We start from the raw sequence: 20,311 nt of genomic DNA on the forward strand, positions 1-20,311 counted from the left end.
GAGAAATTAGACGACTTGTAGTACAAGAAGTGCTTTATTGAATAGAAATAAAATTAGAAATAATGATTTCTACATCGAGTCTGAGAATTGGACATCAGTTGAGTCATTCTAAAAATATTTCGTAAATTAAAAAAAAATCTTTATTACTACTTACTTGCTTTTTCGGTACTGCAACCGCTCGAGTACCGTCGTCGGGCAATTCATTTTCCCGGACGTATCATTCTATTTCAGTTTAGGTTTATCATGCTTTCTCTTTCCATGTGAACGACCTGAAAGGACTTTAAGGGCTGGGTCTACAAAAACATAAAAAATTGTGTTTCTCCGAAAAAAGTCTATATTGGAACGAGGAATGATACTATTGGTGGAGCTATGCAAACATTGACAGATGTAATCTGTAATCTCAGCATAATTATATTTGAAATTATCATTTTCTTTATATTGTTCATATGTAATTTAAATGAAATTAATTTATACAATACAACAATTTTTGAAACATTTGTACCATGCATGATTGAATAAATCCATTTTAAAATTTTATACTTACTACCTACACTGTAAGCAAAGCGTAGCTTTCTGCGTTTGCACCTTTATTTGTGTAGAATACAAGTTTACATAACTAAAATATTTACCCTGTTCGTTTTTCTTTCAGATTCATCGAGTTCCTGAATAAAAAAAAATGTAAGTCATTGCAGTGGATTTATTTTACTCCTTATTGATCTTGTATTAATGGAATCTAAACTTTCTTCCCCACCCTAAAAAACCTACACACACACACTTGTAAATAAAACCACCTTCAAACATTCAATCCAATGTAAATAAAACTTTCAAAGCACACACCTTCTACTGTAAATATTGTAAATAATCCATTTTTGCGACTATTTCTTTAACTGTTTCTCCGTGTAGTAGCTCTGATGCCACAAAGTGTAGCTATCGACATGTGTATACATCCGCTTCATCGGATGCTCAAACAAAAATCGTTATTTGAACCTGAATTCAGTATACACGATGTAGCAAAAATATGTAACTCCTTGTTTGCAACATAATTCTCCTCAATACTAAAAATGATTGTTAAAACAAAAAGTCACGGATGTATGCACACTGCCGAACGGATGGTGTTTTGGAGTAGTTGGGAAGGGATTTATTACACCACGGTGCTCAAGGTTTTCTACAAATGCAGCACAAAGATTCCAAGTTGATTCTAGTCCGTTGCAAAGTATTGATGAGCCAGCTCCGAGGCACGATGCGCTCCAGTACCGCACGTGTTGTCCGGATCGTCCAGATCAAGTGTAAAGATACCTACACCGGCCAGCGTGTTATCGAGCACATAGGTAAACTTCTGCACCAACGTGTCCTCCGTCTCGATGGTGATCCAACTTTTGCCTTTGAAGTAATACGTGGTTGCAGTGACAGTATCGCTCACCGTACCGTACTCACTGAGCTGGTTGCAGATTTCGTATCGGGCCAATAGACCGGCCCGTTTCGTATTCGAACCAGCCTCGCCGGGTCCCGTGCTGGCTGAGCCTACTGCACGTTGATTTTCATTGGTCAGTACGTACGTACGGGCATAAGTGGCCACCACTAGGTTTAGTTTATTCTTGCGAGCGCCAGCCGCCAGCCAAGATGTTACGGTTGAGTTCTACCGGTCGAATGTCATCCAATCGGATATAGGGAAAGAAACAAAATCAAAAGCACATTGAGTAGGAAAGTTTTGCAAAAACACACTACCACCTTCAACTTACCACACTGACGACATTGTTTGGAGTGCTCGAGAACAGCGGGGCCAGATTAGCGACCGTATTAACGGTGCTCGTCGTGAAATTGTAAGCATGAAGGTTTATCAAATCGGCATACCTAGAATTTCCCCCCGCCGAAGGGTCAGAGAGTGTTACTTTGTGAGATCTAATCATTTTGGAGCATTTGGGTGAGTGGAGGATAGATTTGCTTTCACTATTCTTCAACTTCAATTGAAGCATTCGGATGGATCGTGGCAAACGTTCCGCACCATAGCTACTTACAAGCTTAGCGAAGTGATATCGTACGCATCGGTGAATTCTGCCGTAACGGACACGGCCAGTTGCCTGTTAATCATGTACAATCTCGAGCGCAGTTTGTTGACGAATCGTGCCAAAGTACTCTGGGAAATAACACACAAAAAAACAAAGGCAAAGAACGAACCAAACGATGACAAATCAAATTAGATCACATCAGGTGGTGGGTGGATATTCTTTTTTGTTGTTTCGTTAAGGCCCACGTCCTCCAAGAAAAAAACAAAGCAAAACAAAATGGTTCCACAAATTGTCATCTCCGTACCTTATCAAAATCGTTTCTCGAACTGGTGCGTCTGTCGAGTTCCACACCATCAAAGTTGTACTGTTCCAGAAAGATGGCGACACTGTTCACTAACTTTTCACTACGCGTTGCGATGGCCTTCAATCCGTTTGTTGGTGAAGGAAGATGGCGATTGAAAGAAGAAAGGAAAAGAAGAGTTTTTTTTTCGTTAGATTTATGTGTTTTGTTTGTGTTTCACCTGATGCTCCCGATTTATATTGAGAAGCCTTCAGGCTAGGTAGCTTTGCAAACATATTACATTGGTCAAGTTTTTGCCACCGTCACGATCGGAACCAAGCAGCACGTACAGTTTGGCATTGATGTTAGTTGTGCGTATGTTTCGAAAATCATCAAATCCAGCTGCCAAAAAAAAAATGGAAAACCAAAAAAACCAAACCAACGGGTGAACGAATTGAAAACCTAAAACACATATGTGGCGACGTCCGCTAGACATAAATCTCGATCCCGTACCTGCTGTGTCGTACTGGCTCAGTATGCGTATTTCGCCTTGGGCCGTCACACCAACCCCATCGTATACGTAATGAGTACAATTTGTTGTGGCGAAGCTTCTCGGAACTGTTGGCGTAGCGTAGCTGGCCGCACGGTTGTCGTAGTAGCATACGATATCTGCACGTAGACGACAAGGTAGAAGAGTTTCATTAGCGTGTGCACCTTGTCCGTGGTTTGTCATAAATTGATGGTGTGATCGGGTACTGGCAGGTTTCAATCCTTCAGTTCCTTCCCTTCCACTCTCTACTTCATTCCAGCCATTAAACATTTAATGGGCTCATTATTACTAATCTTTCCGAAGGGTTTTCACCTCATGGGTGGCCATTATCGAGACCGAAAGCCCGGTTTCCTCAGTTCGGGCAAATTTCTCAAGGTTTTATCCACTCTATCGGCCATTGGACTTGTCATTTTAGACATGAGTGATTTGACACTGAAATAGTACCTTTTTTACGCGGTTTCCTTTCTTTTTCGAAGTTGATTAGGTAATTAAATCTGACTTTCTTGTAATATTTAGCTGGACACACACACTTCAACACCTTTTACTTACTACTTTCCGCAGCAATCAGCGTTATGTACGTTAAAATTAAAACCACACAGACGCACTTCATTTTCTGTTCCCTGCGGTGCAATATCTTCGGCCAGCTTCTAATAACTGACACACCGCCTAACCGCTTTCAAATGAGCCAGAAAGTTAGAACCTTGTGTGAATGCTCAACATCGCGGCCTTGTGTACAGACAGTGTGACAAAGTTTTCGTCTTTATTGACACAGTTTGTTGTAAGAGGTTTTTTCTTTTTAAACGAACGACAAACACCCCTTAGTGTTGACTTTAAATTGTGGTGGAAAGAAATTTGTCCGAATATAGAGGTTTCAGTTATAGTAAGCTTTCGTCATTGGAGTCTGGTTGTGGAGTTGTGTCATTTGAGACACATAAACCGTAAAACGTTCTACAGCAATAGAATCAAAAACAGAGCATACCACAACACAACTACAGTTCCAGTTTAAAGCAACTGATAGCTAGTGGTCTACAAACATTTTGAAAATGGTTTGTTTTCACTTTTTTTAGAGAGAAAAAAAACTACAATGAAATAAAAAAAACTCGTTTCCCACTAGAATTTACATTTTCAAACCTTCTTTTTTTAGGGACCCCATCTAAACAAGAAACTAAGAGAATTCGAACGCAAACCACCCAACAAGAATATGGTAAAGCTAACATGCCTACCAAATTCTTGTTTTTTTTCTTTACCTTCTTTACTTTGTACCAACTTACAGCAACTTTCTGGCCATTCTGGATCTAAACACTTTTCTCGGGAATAACATTCACAGAAAAAGCACGATGAAAGCCCCATCGCAAAACTTTTATTCAGTTTTCTGGGGGTTTTTTTTTCGTCCATACCCCAGAACTTCTTTTACCTCAATTCTTGGTGAATTTTTTGTTGTTGTTTCCTTTTTGGTTTTGCTTTGCTATCTTCAAATGATTTTGGGAAAAGTTTCACACACAACCTGGATGGATGATATATGTTAGAAAATTAGATTATTTCTTGTGTGGGATTGTATTAAAGGAACACTTTATCAAACTTGTCTACAAAACCTTTAAACTTGTTGTTCGTGCGCCGTAAGATATTCTTTAGCGGATTTTTTATCTTTACCAAGAAGGTCAGAAAAGATAAAATTTCGAAAAGAATTTTTCCGAGAATAAAAAAAAACACGAAACAATGAAATAATTCACACACGAGCACCAAAAACCACAGAACTGATCCATTCACCATTTCATAACCGTTTGTGTTTTTTTTGCAATATAGCCGAATATTCTGCTTTAGAGTGCTGCAGATTGTTTATTCAAGCATCATACTGTTAATATTAGCAACAAACAAGTATCGGCTCGGAGCGCAAAATTCCGCGCACAATGGCCACAACAACCTGTTTGCGGGGAAAGGGGGAGAATATTTATTCTCGAAACTGAATCAAATTGTTTACAAAGCAGCAGTAAACCTGACCCTTCGGACTGCCGTGAGGAATTTCATTTCTGTGATCAATTTCTTTATTGGCACAATTCATTCCATCCATGCGCTGGTGTAATCAATTTTTGGAAATGGTTTCACCATTACACCACTTGTTTCGGATAATTCTAATAACAATAAAGGCGAGAATAAAATGGGCAGAGCGGCAGGTACTAAAGCTATTGATAGATATCTTTAGCGTGCCATCAATTTTTGGGAATGGAGTTTTTAGCCGAGCATTGAGATTATGTACGCCTTAGACAAGAGTTAAGGTGTAATGAATAATGAATAAAACTTTCTCCGGACCATTTAATAGTATTTATTTATTAATTTATTTATTTGTCTGAACTTTGTGATCTAAAACAAACTACTTAAACACTACTTAAAAGTTCGTTTCGTTTAGTTTTAGTATAGTTGAGGAAACGAAGACGCTCCTCCAAACATAGACGAAAAACAAGTTTAAATCATACAGATGTAGGGCAACATTTATTTCATGACTCATCTGCTGTAAAGGATTAATTTGTCCATAATTGCTTACTAGGACTACGCTCATAACGGTAACACAAAATTGATTCGGATGTTACACACCCCCAGACCATGAAAAGTTAATCCCGAAAGCATATTGCAATACTTTTTGGTTCTCCATACCGAAGGTTTCAAAAAATTCTCCCCAAACCGCTCAAAAAGTATGACTATTCCAATAAAACATCATTGTTAACAATAAGTAAAAAAGATCCTGACCTCCATAATACCAAAAATGGCCATGTTCGGGGCTCACAAATTATATCTTCATGATTACACCTTTAAGGTGCATTGCATATTTTCTTATCTCATGGCAAACGGTTTAAGATCAAGCTAAAGACACCTTTGGTGATATGCAAGCTTGACACGGTTTTGCCATGGAAGGAGTCGTAACGCAAATGGGGTGAAATCTACGTTAACACGAGTGATGACGAGGGTCGAAAGGGGACACCAAGCTACTCTTCTATATTCTAATATCGAGCACACATTGGCGCAATAAATGATTTTTGGAGACACATTGGATCCCAGAATTCTCTGTACATCCTCATCGCAAGGCCCAGCATCTCAAGTTTCCTCTGGCAATAACATTTTCGGTGTGAACGTGAGTTTATCATATCTACCTCTCTTCAACATCAGGACTTCAAGAACTCAATTGCAAGATGTTCGCGATAACGTTATTAAGCACCTTTAGAGGGATTGACTGTCGGTATAACTATGTGGGTAACTCAGTAAGTGACAGCAAAAGTTAGTTAGGTCTTAATCCATAACGAATCCATAAAATTGTGTAACAAAACCCGGAAAGCCCCATACAAGACCACAGGCAAGCTATTTTAATTCAACCACTAGAAAGATTGTATCTTTTCTTTTTTGATTGAAATAAATGTTTACGGTTGGTTGCTCTTTAAAAGCTCATAATTCACGGGCATGCTAAAGCTTTCAGCAACATTCCATCGTTACAGAACCATGATCTCATCTATTACCCTTGGAAAAGCATAAACGATCCATACCATTCAATGCAAACTGTGTCTAATGAATCGTGGTGAATGGGATATTTTTCTTGTCGCTTTTGGTTAACCATCGCTATAATAAATCATTGGTTCCGGATTTTTTTTTCTCCTCTTTTCCAAATCATCTGTTACAAGCAGCGTTTACGCTGTGTGATGTGATTGAAAAATTATGCTTTTCCGTTTTTAGCGTACCATGTAACATATACAAATTGGTTCACTTCACAGAGGTGATCAAAATAAAAGAAAGTTTTTTATATTTTGTAGATGTCAATTACTTACACCGTATGACTACTAAACATACGAACAAAGTGTTGGTTTTTTAAGAAGGAAAGAAAAAGTTTAAAAGAGAAATAAAACTGAAAATTCTCATGTATTATTATCGCAATAAAAATAAATAAAATGATCATTCAAAGTTGATCGATAAATATTCAATAATTAAATTTACGATATTCTACAACAGAACATTTTTAATTGGCACGGAGAGATTGTTGTCTCTTGAACTTTTCCTTTTATTTTCGAGAACAAAAACGAATGCTTCTATACAGTTACGTATTCTTGACTTTTAACTAATCGAATTGTTTGTATTATAATAATTTTTATCAAAACATAATGATTGTATTTATTTACTTTAATTAAATTTCCGAATGCCTTCAATACAGTGTGAATAAAAATACAAACTTCGTCAAACATCATCGAACAAAGAAAACATCGTTTCGTTTCGGACTATTTGTAAGTGAAATTAAATGTTTAATTAAATTAAAACCCTCCGTAAGGATTTTTCTTTCTTTCCTACGCTCAAACTGAATAGTTTGCAATAAATTGACCATTGTAAAATAAAAAGGCACCAACGGTGTTTCCAGTATGCGTTTTTCTTATTAAAACCATCCTAATGAAAGCTTGTCGCTCTAGCAAAATAAAACAAAAAGGCCTATAGGGTTCTCCCTTGAGACCTTGATTTTTCGTAATATCAACGCTCAGAACGCCTTAAATGCTTTCACCGAGAACGAAAATTCAATATTGCGTTCCTGCAGGAACTTCCGTCGACAGAGGGATTTTTCCCCATTTTGTAAGATCATCGTACGAACACTTTAATACTCTCCAATGCAACGAAAGCTAACAAAAAAAAGGGCAAAGAACAAAAAAAAAGGACCACCACACTATTTGACCGAAACGTCCTATGCAAACAAACAAACGCTAGCAATAAGCTCGTGCACATACTCCTTTCCATAACCTTAGCTTTTTCTGGGTTAGGCATAGGCAAGAGTAACCTTCCTGCACAAAACTTTGTAATTGGGTGGTAAAAGTTTGATCGTGCCTTTTTTTCTTCTTGTTGGGCGCCATGAACCCGGAGATAACAGAAGCGATGTTGAGATATGTGTGTTCTACAGGTGGGCGACGGCGGGACGGTTGTCTGGTGTGCTTTAGGTTCTTTCATGTAGTGATTAGCAAAACGGTACGGTGTAACACGCCCGTACCAAAAATGATGGCCGCACAGTCCCACGAACAGCAAGTGCAAGAACGTGCCGAAAATAGTAAGTGACCGAAGATGTATGTGTATTGCGTAGCGGAGGAATTTGTGTATTGATGTCTGTCTAATTACTTTTCTACATGTTCCTCAAATAATTGTTCCCAATCGTTGTTTCTTATCGAAAGTCCGTACATTTATACATATTTGTTTTGTAATTTTAGCCACAACAATACTCTAATACTTCTATTTTAAATTACACTCTCAATGATGTATGTTTGTATTTATTTTGTATGAAAAACATTTAATCTCCCCCTTATCAGTACACCTTTTTCAGACGCATGAAAACGATATCAGTAACTGTACGAGTACCTTTTCTAACAAAATTGGATCTAAGAAGAGTCTGTTCCATTCTTATGTGTATGTGTAACGATTAGCTTCACGATACAACGTTTATCATTCTGTTCTCCACCTTTCTGTATCCCAAGTTGTGATTGAGCTCAAAATTTTTGGATCCTTCATCCCGGCCTAACAACCTGCAACAATGTTAAACGTTTAGCGATGGACGTTTTTAATGGATTCTTCTTTTTTTTGTCAATGTACCTAGCCGGCATTTGCAGGCTGTTTTGTTCCTCTTTGCATTAATGCCATCGAAATTGTTTTGCTTCGTTGAACTTTTCTTTTCCAGGGCAACTACCGCAAATACGCTGAATGTAACATTATGCGCGGAAAGGTATGTAGACAATTACATCAGCAACATCAGAAAAATATGGTGCGAAAGAAAAGTGTATCACGCCAGGGGAAAAATGTGCCATTCAAAATAAATCATAATGAAAAGTAGCATCAAAAAATCGTTAACACTGATTTACCGGTTTCATACACGGTGCCGCTGAAATGTTAATTAAAATGATAATAATTTTTGAACTTTCACATAATTATCATGGGTGCAATTAGCAAATACCACGCTATCACCAATTAATGGGTGATTTTTGTTCGTTTTTGGCGCAAGAATGTTTTCATCGAAAATCAATTTTTGCTTATTAAAAATGTGGATTAAAAAATATTCCCAAAAAAAAAACCGAACAGACTATTAACGTAAATGCATTATCATTGCAATGGATCGGTTCCATCGGACCTTTTTTTGTTCTCCTCCCGGGTTAAGAATTTTATCCCGTTCGTTGAGCATATTAAAACCGCTTAATTTAACTGATCACCCCTTACATACCTCTACTCTTTGTGGTAGGGACTTGTGCATATTTCACGAGCAATTTCAGCTATCACTTGCAGTTTGCAGTCTGCAGTTTTTGGGGAATTTTGAAAAGGGAATGAATGAGTTGATTTTTATTTCCAACCGTTTATAATAAAGGTTAAAATGGTATAAACCTAGAGACTTTTTTTAATTAATCTGCATGTAATCTAATTAAATTAATTATCATGATAAATAAAAATTCTTTGCATGATGTACGTAAGCTTTAATGTTTTGAAAATTGAACAATAAAGGTGTTAAAATCTTGATCCAAATCAAATTCGGTTCGGGCAAGAAGAAAGAGCAAAATTTAGTTACGAAAAAAAGATCCAAATCAGATCCAGCCGACGAAGAATAAAAACTTGTAAAACCAATTTCAAACCTATTTCGTATGATTTATATGAAGAAAAAAAAAACCGTTGTGACGAAGGCGTTGATTTCACATCCATCTCAACCCTGTCAGCGTGTAATGTGTCGTGCTTTTGGGGCCAATTCGGAACCCATCAACCAAAGTTACCGAAGTTGGAAAGCGATGTAATTGGACTTTATGGTTTACTTACGGGCGACCATATTCGTCTTGCACGGTTTTAGAAGATACTCCCAAGGGTGGTTAACCGATGTCGGAGTGTTCTGCGGTTCTGCGGAAACAAGCAAACCAACGATACGGCTGTTTGTTTGTGCGGTTGTGGTTGTTTTGGTGAATAATTTATAACTTTCCAGTCACGACGTTTCGCACTGTCCGTTACGCGCATCACACATCAGCACGTCAATTGGCGTCACTGAAGATGAGTAATTTCGTCGCTATTAAATCACTTGGGTCATGTGGTGGTGATACTCGGCTGAAATCAAGCGTATGTGTAAAGTCGTGCACAAAATTTCCCCAAAACATTACGCAAGAAATCGGATTAGGGATGTAGAGTCGTTAAGAGATTCCGTTGAGTTAGTTAATAGTTAATAAAGAGCAGAAGATGCGACTGATATTCCGTTGGCTTTTTTTGTGCTGAAAGATGTTAAAACTTGTGACAAGGTGCTAATTAATGCAAGGATAAAATCGTTCTCAGTAAATTTTAATGGAACACTTTTCTTTCGTTTTTTGTGTGCAAAATCTGTAAGCACGTGGGGTTTTGGAAATGTCTAATAATCTGCCTTCACTCACACACACACACACTCTCATTTCTTCCGAATTCTCAAGAACTTCAATCACAGCATGGTGGCTCGAGATACGGAGAAGATAACTTCCCGCTGCTGCTACCGATGATATGGTTGGAAGGAAGCCGTTGAACAAAGACAGCTATTGCTTTTCGCGAAAATGGACCCTACTGGAACCAATAGGGCATGCAAATTTAATCATGCCTATCTCCTGCTATTAGTAGATCGGTGTAAAAGATTTATCTCGACGAGGCAGACCCGATGTAATGCGTTACCATTTTGTTAAACGATTCGCATGTAAATGGTGGACATAATTTTACTCTAAAACCGCTGGCCCAAATAAGGTGGAATTTGACAGCTAAGTGTGTCTGTACTCATCTCTAAGTATATTAGCAGAAATTTTGGTTCTTTGCGAAGAATCAATTCTTCATTATTTGTTTAATTTCAATTTTAATGTCGACAAGTTTGAATTTGTGACAAAATGGAACAAATTCTACTATTGTTGTGGATAATTATAAATCTAGCGAACAAGACACGAAAGACCCGGGTATGAAACTCCATCCAATCCCTGTACGAAGGATTGATTATCCTGCTACATGGATAAATAAAGTCCAGTAAAGCCCATGGCAGGCCAAGAACTCTCATGAGGATATAGTGCCCCGCGTAAAGAAGAAACAACCCAGAAGATCAAATCAAATGGAGGGTAAAGAGAGTATACCGTCATGAGCACAATTCTTCACCAATGTCCCCTTTGAAGTTATTCAAAAAAATAATAACGCTGAAGAAATAAGCAACAATATATACCTCTGAATGGTGAGATGGGTGAAATGGGAGCGATCAATATTGGCGAAAATATGTAACCTTTTGATGTGCGCTGCCATCATAAAGGAGAAAACATTTCGCGCTATTGAATAGATGGCATCTACGCGTTGTACTTAGGAGATGTAAAACCGTTTCAGTGCGCTGTTACGTTAGCTAACGTCACACGCTTTTGCGTAACGCTTTGCACTACGCTTACGGCATGTTAGAAACGATCGGTATTTCGTTGATGCTAGGTAAACCTAGCTGAATCGCGTTTGGTAGCCGGTGTCTCCCAAGAATGCATCGGATTGCTTCAAGCACATTTCACGTGTTCGATAAGCCGGCGTCCTATTCATGACCAAAAAAGCTACAAAATGTTTATAGCTTTGTGTAACCGATTCGTTCGTCGTTCGCTTACGCTGGCATGCTTTTGTGTTTTGTCGTTTTATACGCGAGGCCTACTCAAATAGCTTCGGTGTAGGAATTTGTAAATTCAATATTGATATCGGGGAAATGAACGACAATACTGTTCTTCAGCGGAAGACAAATTCACCATTATGCCATACTGGAATACGAACTTTCCACACTAAAGTGCCGTGATGAAATTCACTGTTTGTGTGCCTAGTAAAAATGTTTAATAAGCCACATAACAATAAAATAAAAAAAGATTTCATCAAGTCCATAAAAAGATAAGCTATCGTGGGCACTTCTCTTTATTAGTTGCATAGTACCTCGCTTGGAAAATGAATGAATTTGACACACTCACATTTTACATTTCACATGGAAAATGATAAGGTTTTTTTTTCCATAATTTACAGATATCGCGGTAATTTGCTTTACTTTAGCGCATCTTTGCGAAAGAGAAAAACGGAAAACAGAAAACAACTGCTCGAAAGCATTCAAACTGACAGCGTTCGATTATCCGTGGGTTCCCGGATAACGGCGAATGCGCATGCGCGTGCTAATGTCAAACTGAAAACTTGACGCATTTTTCAATATGGCGGTGGTGCAACAAAAGTGAACTTTGTCGTAGAAGAAGCGCGGCTTTTATTTTTATTAAACAATTGTACGAAAAGTGCTACAAACATTGCACCGTTGCATCGTTGCAGGTGTACACGCGAAAGTTAATCTGGAAAAAGTGTTATCGTGCCGTCGGATAGACGTTTGCCGTCGTTAATTTGCTGGTGTATTTCTTCTCCCCCCTGTAACTGCGTTTGTTTACGAACGCGTCGGTTTGTAGATGCACATTCGCTACAAAACCGCAAAACTCAACATGTATAACAATTCGAACGGTAGCGTCGAGCATGCCGACTCCAGCAAAGAGGATGTTGGACGTGCCGGGAAGAGTGGCGAAGTGATAAAGGAGGATAAAGTGCAAGATACCGACGGCAAGGAGAGCTTCATTGAGGAAGTGGTGCAGGAGGAGGAGGGGGAGGAGGAAGAAGAAGTCGAAACATTAGAACACACTCAAGGTGACGCCGTGGAGGCGGAAGAAATGATTACAGAATCGTTGGAAAAGGATGACGGCGAGGAAGCGGAAGTGTTGGAAGACGCGGATGCAGAACCACCGGAAGAAGGCGACGATGCAAACGCGTCGAAAGACAAACAGATCGAGCAGGAGGTTTCGGAAGCGGAGGACGATAAAAAGATTACTATCGAAATCCTAAAACCGGAGGACGTGAAAAAGGAACCGGCAGCTAACGTGTCGCGCGAGGAGAAACCCACCATCGAGCTGGACATGTGCAGGGTGTGTATGGGCACGGAAGAGCTGTCGGATATTTTCCAGCTCGAAGGCCCGGTACGCGTCAGCGATATCATCATGAAGGTGTGCACCAACATTCGCATAACGGCGCGTGATCATTTACCGCACAAAATCTGTGAACGGTGCCTCGGGCAGGTGCGCATTGTGAACGAGTTTAAGATTCGGTGCGAAGCGTCGGACAAAGAGCTGCGAAAGAACTTGAAGCGCAGCGCGAACAAAAGCCGCCAAAAGGGCGATTTCATAGTGGTGAACTGTCCGATATCGGATTCGGATAAGGAGGACGACGAGCCGGTAGACGATGACGAGTACAAGGTGTCACAGTCGGAGGTGGAATCGGAACCGGCCACCTCGGATGATAGCTTTTCGCCGCCGAACAAGCGGAAACGTACGCCCAAGAGAAGGGGACGCATTCCGGGCAGTGGTCGCAGAGGCAAACCGGGCCGTAAACCGAAGAACATGGCCACCAGTACGCCAACGGTAGCAACGTACACACCGAAGCGTGGCCCGGGTAGGCCACCGAAGTATCCGAAAACTTCAAGCCTATCGAACATAGTGTACATAGAAGCGCCGGAAGACAGTTCCACCTCGGGCGATGATGAAGAGGTGAAGCGCAAGCGACGAAAGCGCGGTGACAATCCGTGTCCCAAGTGTGACGAGGTACTACCCAGCCAGCTGGCGCTGAAACAGCACCTGAAAACCCATCCCGGCGATAGGTTCGATTGCGATCGCTGTGCACTGTTCTTCCGTACGGAACGAGCCCTGGCGAATCACATCGAGCGACATAAAAAGGCGGATCGTATACGCGAGGAAAAGCGAAAAGAGCGCGAACAGCGTATGGAGCAGCGTTCCCGCTACACGCCAAAATCGTCCGATGCGGAAAAGTCGAAACTGAATACACCGCAAGGTTCGTCGACAGTGGAAAGGAAGAAAAAGTCGGACACGTCCGCCGTCAGCAGTGGGAGGGATCTGTTCAAGTGCGTAGCACCACTGACGTCCACCTATTGGAGCGATAGTTTCTCCGACTAAAATGTCCCAACATCGTTGCACCGTGCATGAATCATCAAATGGAAGATAAAACATTTCCTGTAGGACAACGAGTGAGGTAAGGCTCTTAATTTACTTTCACGCTTTATTTTCTTTTTAGTTTTAATCGTGCAAATACACATTTGCTGCATAGAATTGGATGTTAATATCAGCGAAATATACTTTCCGATGTATAGCGGTCCAAATTTTATAAGCAGAAAATTTTATAACAATAATTAAATTAAGTTCAAATTTCACAAGTAAAACGAATTGATTTGCAGATAGTCACTAACTCTTAATTACGCGGATTTTAAACTATGAAGGGTGTGTGACTTTAAATTAAAAAATATTAAACGTTCAACAATTTATCATCTACGCTGGTGTCGTTGGTGATGAAGCAAAGTGCAGAAATTGTCCTTTTTTAAGTTACTTTATTGCATACTTTCGCCAACTATTTACTTCTGCTCGACCAGCCTTTCGAAGTCGAAGTTGTACCTTTTTACTTCTAAGTAACTATTCCTCAGATAAAATATTTTTTCTAAAATATTTGCACTCAACCGTAGTTAGTTAAAGTTGAACCTACCAAGGACCGTTATACATCCGAAACTACTATAATTGTGTATCTAACTATCTGCATTAAATTAATAAATATATTTTCATGTAAGTTTTGATTTCTTTTAGTTCATCACATTATTCTAATAGCTTTTTTTTCTTTCTCCAATCTCCTTCCAGGATCTTTACATAGTTTATATAATTTAATTGTGTGAACAGATGAGGGAAATTTATTTTAGTTAAGTTCCGCTGACAATGCCCCAGACACATTACCTTCAATGTATAGGGATGGCAATAGCCACAAAACAAAAAAAAACTAAGCACATCTTGCTCGTACTACGAACTGCAATATTTTATCATTTAATTTTCGAGAGTTTTTTTGTTGTTGTTGTAGTAATCCAATTCGTAACAATATTATACAATTTATTTTGCTTCCTATATAATTAGCGATTGAACAAACCACATCCACAATTAAAAAAGAGATGAATTTTGTTGATTATAGTTTGAACTAGGTAAATTCGATTTCGGTCACAATTCGTTTGTGCCCTTCAACAAGCAGAAAAAAAACTCGAGATTGATTATATAATTTTTGTCATATTATGATGTATTTTCTAAATCCATGTTTATACAAGAAGTGTATAAAACTAGACGGTTTTAGGGGTGTAACTTTAAGGCGAATAAATTTCTATAGTAAGGTAAGCAACAAATTACATTGAGAATGATCACGCAAAAGAAAGGAAAAAAATAAAAGTTTGTACTTTAGGCTGATAAGTGTAATTAAAATTGAGGAAACAAAAATACAGAAAATATTACAATACTGTTTTATAGCATAAAGCGTCCCATCGTTGTGAGTTGAGACGATGGTTTTTTAGTGAAGCATAATTTTACAATGATGAAGTAATGGAACGAGTAATGCGTACTAGCTTTTTCGGCTTACTAATTTTGGGTTTAGATATGTGTTACGTGTGTGCCCACGAAGCTATTTCATTTCCAGTTTGCGCTGTGTAAAACATCACGGAAAATAAGTGTTTGAGTCAAGCGTCCTGTTCTATGTTTTAAAACAGAAGCAAACATTACAATCAAAATTAGAACTTTTACTTTATTTTCGACAAGCAAAGGAAATTAGACTATTGACGTCGAACACTTAAGGTTTAACTGTAACCGCAAGTCGGATGTGAGAGAAGCCATGTTTCATTTGATATGTACAATAAAGAAAAAAGCTTACAAATCTAGACCGGTGGTAGTTCTTTTTTATGTACATTCTCTTCCTTTTATGGTGCATTTGGTTAAATGTGGAAAGAAAAGAACTATTTACTTGCAAAAGCCTGGCTGGGGAGTTAAGCATTCGTGGAGCTTAATTACCAGTTCGTTCAGTGATCGCTCTGTTCAGGCGTACCCGTTTCGTGATGCTCCCGTACAAGGATTAATAAAGCTTCTCGGTTGCGTAACCGTTGGCTGATCATCAATCAACACACACACTAACGGATATTGTTTTATTCCGGGCAGGGAAGTTACTCTGTTCAAGGCCGCACCGGTTAAGCTGCACATCACCTTTGGGGTTGAAATCATCAGGGGTCCTATCTGCGGAATTCTGGTTCATTTGTGGCTGATTCTTTGGTTTGCTTTCTATTGAACGGATCAGAGCATTACACCGTTCAACCTGTCCCGCCAAACATTGACAGGCATGTTACAGGCCCCAGTACCTAATGGAAAGCGATAACAAAGAAAAAGTTCCGCACGGATCGGTTGTGTGTTCCAAAAACAAAAGCTACCTCTTTTGTTTCGATTCGCAAGATAATTTATATTCGGTTAATGTCTTGTCTATCAATCCCCAAATCAAACCGAACCCTTTTCGCAATGCACAACTTTAAATTGTGTAATGTACGTGTAATGTGAAAACTGGCTCCAAGTTCAACGTGGACCGTAAATTGACTTTTCTTAAAATTGTGGTCAACAATATAGCTATCTGTCCGATGTTCGGCAAAAATGGCTATTTTTGGAACCTTTTCACGAAACGTTATCATTTACTGATGAGTGCGTGGTAAAGAGTTTAATGAAATGACTAAAGTTATTATTTGCCAATGAAGAAACTCTACACAATTGCTTGATGGTGATCCGAAATTATACCTGGAGGTACTATTATGATTAATTTTAGAATGATAATAGCAATATCTTTTCAAAACTATGGTTAGTCACATCAATATTTAGTTCCCTTGACTTCCCTTGAGAAGTTATCTTAGAGATTATTCAGCCACAACGAATCTGTTTGTTATTAATGATAAGAAACTTCAAAAACTTCTATGAAAACTTTCACTTCAGCTCTTCAATGCATCGGTTTAAAAATGAATTGCTGCTCCTTTACGCTAAAATTAATTCTTAGGTTAGGCTGAAGTCCATTGTTTAGGCCATACGATTACCCATACACTTAGTGATTAATAATTAATAATTCTTCTTCTTCTTGGCTTAACGACCTTACAGGTCACGCCGGCCATTTCTGGCTTACTAGACTTATTTTTACCACGTAGCCGGATAGTCAGTCCTTGCTACGGGGGAACGGTCCGGATGGGATTTGAACCCGGTCCGGCCGTGTGGACTGGCGCCGTTTATCACATGCACCACCGGACCGCCCACAATAATTAATATAATTATAATGATAAAACATTAATGTACAATATTGTTACTAAATGTAGAACTTTAGTGTTAATTTTATTTGTTATATTCCGGCTTTTTTGAATTTCGTATCGACCCTCTACGTCCTTTTTATTCATGTGTTTAATCATCGACAAAATAATTGCACTAACGTTAATAGCTGCTCGATGTATGATTGTCTTTTCCCTAATAACCGTGATTAATTAATGGTGGGTATGAGTGCTCGGAAGCGGAAAATATAGCAACGTTTATCTAACGATCTAAGCCAATCCATCAATACCCATTCTGAAGGTTATATGAAATCACGTGATACATCCATAGCGGACAAAAGAAACATAATCTGAATGTGTCGGAATAGAATAATTTATCAGTCAGCATGACTTTACCAAGCAAAACGAAAACATAATCACTTTAATCCGCCTACCACTGGAAATAATCATTAAAAACGCTACACTGTAGCTAGAAAAGCTGCAGTAGCTTCACTTCCATTTGAATTGACAAATGTACTGTAGTTCAATACTGTGCCACATTAGCTAGCTCTGGAGCATAAAGATCGGCCATTATTTCTTCAATCGGCTGTTAAACTAGTTATTTCGTTTTTGATGCGTTGAATCATTTTCCATCGGATGTACAGTTTATGGCTTACTCCAGATAAACAACCCTCTCTCAGCAGCTTTTCATACAAACGATGGGACGTGTTTGGCATTCACAAATTTACGCAATGCAATTCGATACACCGATGGGCGGTCACTTAGCTTCTTAGTTTTTATGCGAACGAAATGATTTCCCATCAACGCTGGTGGTAGTTATTACCGTCCAATTGGTACTGCTGCTTTATTTTACTGCCCAAGCTTTAACGATGATGGTGGTCAATCAATCTGACAAGTGGTAGTACAGCAGAACCGAGCAGAAAGAACGACAGGGAGAGCCAATAATCTTACGCGAGTGCAATTGGGCGAACGACGATAAATAATGTCCTATGTACAAACGTTCTTTGGCACCGAGAAATGTTATGCTGTGGCGAAAAAAAGAAATCAATTACTGAACGCCTTTTCGATATCTTATGCAACGTGTAATTATGTTTAGTTTCACTGTGATTGTTAAAGCCGGAAGTTAAATAAGACGATGGTTTCGAGTTCGCATTGCGTAGGCGTTTCTTCTTCGGTGTTGCAAACTGCTTCCTATGGAATTTAACATTTTGTTGTAAAAAGTATCTTTAATTTTCTTTAAATTATTCTGCTATTTATTTAACTTTAACACAAACTTTAATTCTTACTCGATTGCATATGTGACTCGAGTGAAAGTATATAACAAATCGACGAAAATAATATATTCTAAAACCCTGAGTTTGTTTTGTGTAATAGTTGTAATGAAAGACATATAGAAGACAAAAACAATAAATAAATGGAAAAATATATGTAAAAGATCTCGTTTACATGAACATTTCTTTAAACAACCAGGCGTCTCCATCGAGTTGAGGAAAGGCAAAGAAATTTGTTTCAAATAAAATACATTTAAGAATATACTATAAAAAGAAGATAAAGAAGCATGCAACATAAGAATGCATTTCAAGAAAATAATACATGCTTTGACACGAAATACAATTTTGATCATTTTCGTGACAAGCGTAAGCGCTGGAAGATCACCATTCCTGGTACGATTCGTTCGTATGTGTTCCGGACAGAATATTTTGCGTCATGCACAAGAATATTGATTGCCTTATTTTGGTCAAATCTCAATCAGTCAACACGCTCACCATAAATGATGGATTTGCTTGCCGTTTTGTTCCATATTCTATTTCATCTAGAGATATTTGATAGTTTCTACTATAATATTTGCATTCCTGTCAACGTATCTTGCAACTAGTATTTAACTGTTTAAGCTTAAAAAATATTAATATCGAATATTTTAAACTAACTTAACCTTTATTTATTGGAAATCTTATAACACAATGTGAAGAATTAATTGTTAAGGAAAATTGAATAAAAATATTCAACTGTTATACCATTTCTTTTACTAACTTTATTCAACCGAAATAACGTGCTTTAATTTTTATCAAATTTTACCATAAGTAATTCAATTCATTCTACGTTTGCAAAAGGATATTGTTAGGGAATAATCTCAATTTATAACACAAACCGTTTTGTTGTGAGAAAAACATACAATTCCTTAATCTATTTTTTTAATGTATGTAACACATTTATTATACCGTCTTTTGTACGAGCGTAACGTTCCAGCGTGTGGTTCAATCTTTTAGTTTCATTTCGCCCGCTGTGTTACACAATGTGTCCCGGAGTTCATGGAACCACAACACGGCATAGAGCTTGCACTGCCGATAAGGTTATTAGATTTTTCTTTACCGCATTGTATTTGAATGTTTTTTCAATGCGTTTCACGGGCAAAATGAAGTCCCTCTGCGACCGGATGTGATTTTGCTGACAGTAATTCGTTGACGTAATCGCTTGGTCGGTGTTAAACGTGAAATGATATCAAAAATAATAAATACACTTTTTGATAGCTTGTATTCCGATTATCAGCTTGCTTACTTGTTTAGCGTTACTTTTGATTCAGCGGATGTAGCATGTTCGCAATGTTGTACTTTCTTCTCTACCGACACATTTCTTAGCGATACAAAAAAAAACAGTAAAACGAACCTATTGAACATTATTTCTGCACACAGTGAACAAAAAAACCAACATTTTGTAACAAAAAAAAAAAAGGTTCTCGAAACAGCAAACGCTTTTATATTGTTGTTGGCTGTAACAATGAAACCATAATAAAATTTTGATGAAATTGCACCAAATTGTTCCACGACAATTTGTTCGCCATCTGGGGCACACTGCCAACCAGAATCGAGGAAAGGAGAAGGTATATATTTTTTTACGAACCGATAAATAAACTATGTACCATAACCTTACCACGTGTCCCACATGTTGCTGACACCCGTCACCGTCATGTGGAGTACATAAATTGAGGAAATCTCACCAATAACCGGAACAGTTTCCATTCAATTGAGCTTTTAAAAAAACATACACCGTGGCCAGGATTTGCTCGAAGCATGTGGCAAGAAAAGGTAAAAATGCGAGAGCGTTGTGTTTTTTTTTGACTTCGTTTTGCCTGCACGGTCACAGTTGATTGCATTCGAAGCGTCTTCGGGTTAAACGACAACAACCATAGAGCATGGAATGGTTTTTCCTTTCTTTGACTCTTTGCGAAATGGCACAAGACGACGATGCAAGCCCTTCAACAACAAAAAAAAAACGGCATGCAATTTCACCTTTTTTGGGGGCGAATGTTG

The 20,311-nt window shown here is 38.4% G+C and overlaps 3 protein-coding genes across 4 annotated transcripts in view; 2 read left to right on the plus strand and 1 right to left on the minus strand.

Moving 5' to 3' along the window:
* LOC125771515 (G-protein coupled receptor dmsr-1) overlaps positions 1-20,311 on the plus strand; it is a 75,260-nt gene that overhangs the window by 30,868 nt on the left and 24,081 nt on the right. The window contains exon 2 of one of the 2 annotated variants that reach the window (XM_049442202.1): positions 650-678. The gene's annotated coding sequence lies outside the window, so the exon portion shown is untranslated. Of the gene's footprint in view, positions 1-649; positions 679-6,834; positions 8,565-20,311 lie in introns of those variants that run through there. The other variant, XM_049442203.1, reaches the window with a different exon arrangement.
* On the minus strand, positions 650-3,809 carry LOC125771516 (probable chitinase 10). Its single transcript, XM_049442205.1, has 7 exons — positions 3,386-3,809; positions 2,800-2,955; positions 2,588-2,688; positions 2,311-2,427; positions 2,016-2,134; positions 1,740-1,851; positions 650-1,636 (listed from the first exon to the last, which is right to left on the minus strand). The coding sequence occupies exons 1-7, from the start codon at positions 3,444-3,446 to the stop codon at positions 1,199-1,201; spliced, it is 1,104 nt and encodes a 367-aa protein (XP_049298162.1). The 5' UTR covers positions 3,447-3,809; the 3' UTR covers positions 650-1,198.
* LOC125771514 (zinc finger protein 638) lies at positions 11,996-15,596 on the plus strand. The gene is made up of 2 exons (XM_049442200.1): positions 11,996-13,891; positions 14,545-15,596. Exon 1 carries the CDS (start codon positions 12,268-12,270, stop codon positions 13,813-13,815), a length of 1,548 nt encoding a protein of 515 aa, XP_049298157.1. The 5' UTR covers positions 11,996-12,267; the 3' UTR covers positions 13,816-13,891; positions 14,545-15,596.

The sequence above is a fragment of the Anopheles funestus genome, chromosome 3RL, assembly GCF_943734845.2.
Source record: "Anopheles funestus chromosome 3RL, idAnoFuneDA-416_04, whole genome shotgun sequence".
In the NCBI taxonomy this organism is placed as follows: Eukaryota; Metazoa; Arthropoda; class Insecta; order Diptera; family Culicidae; genus Anopheles; species Anopheles funestus.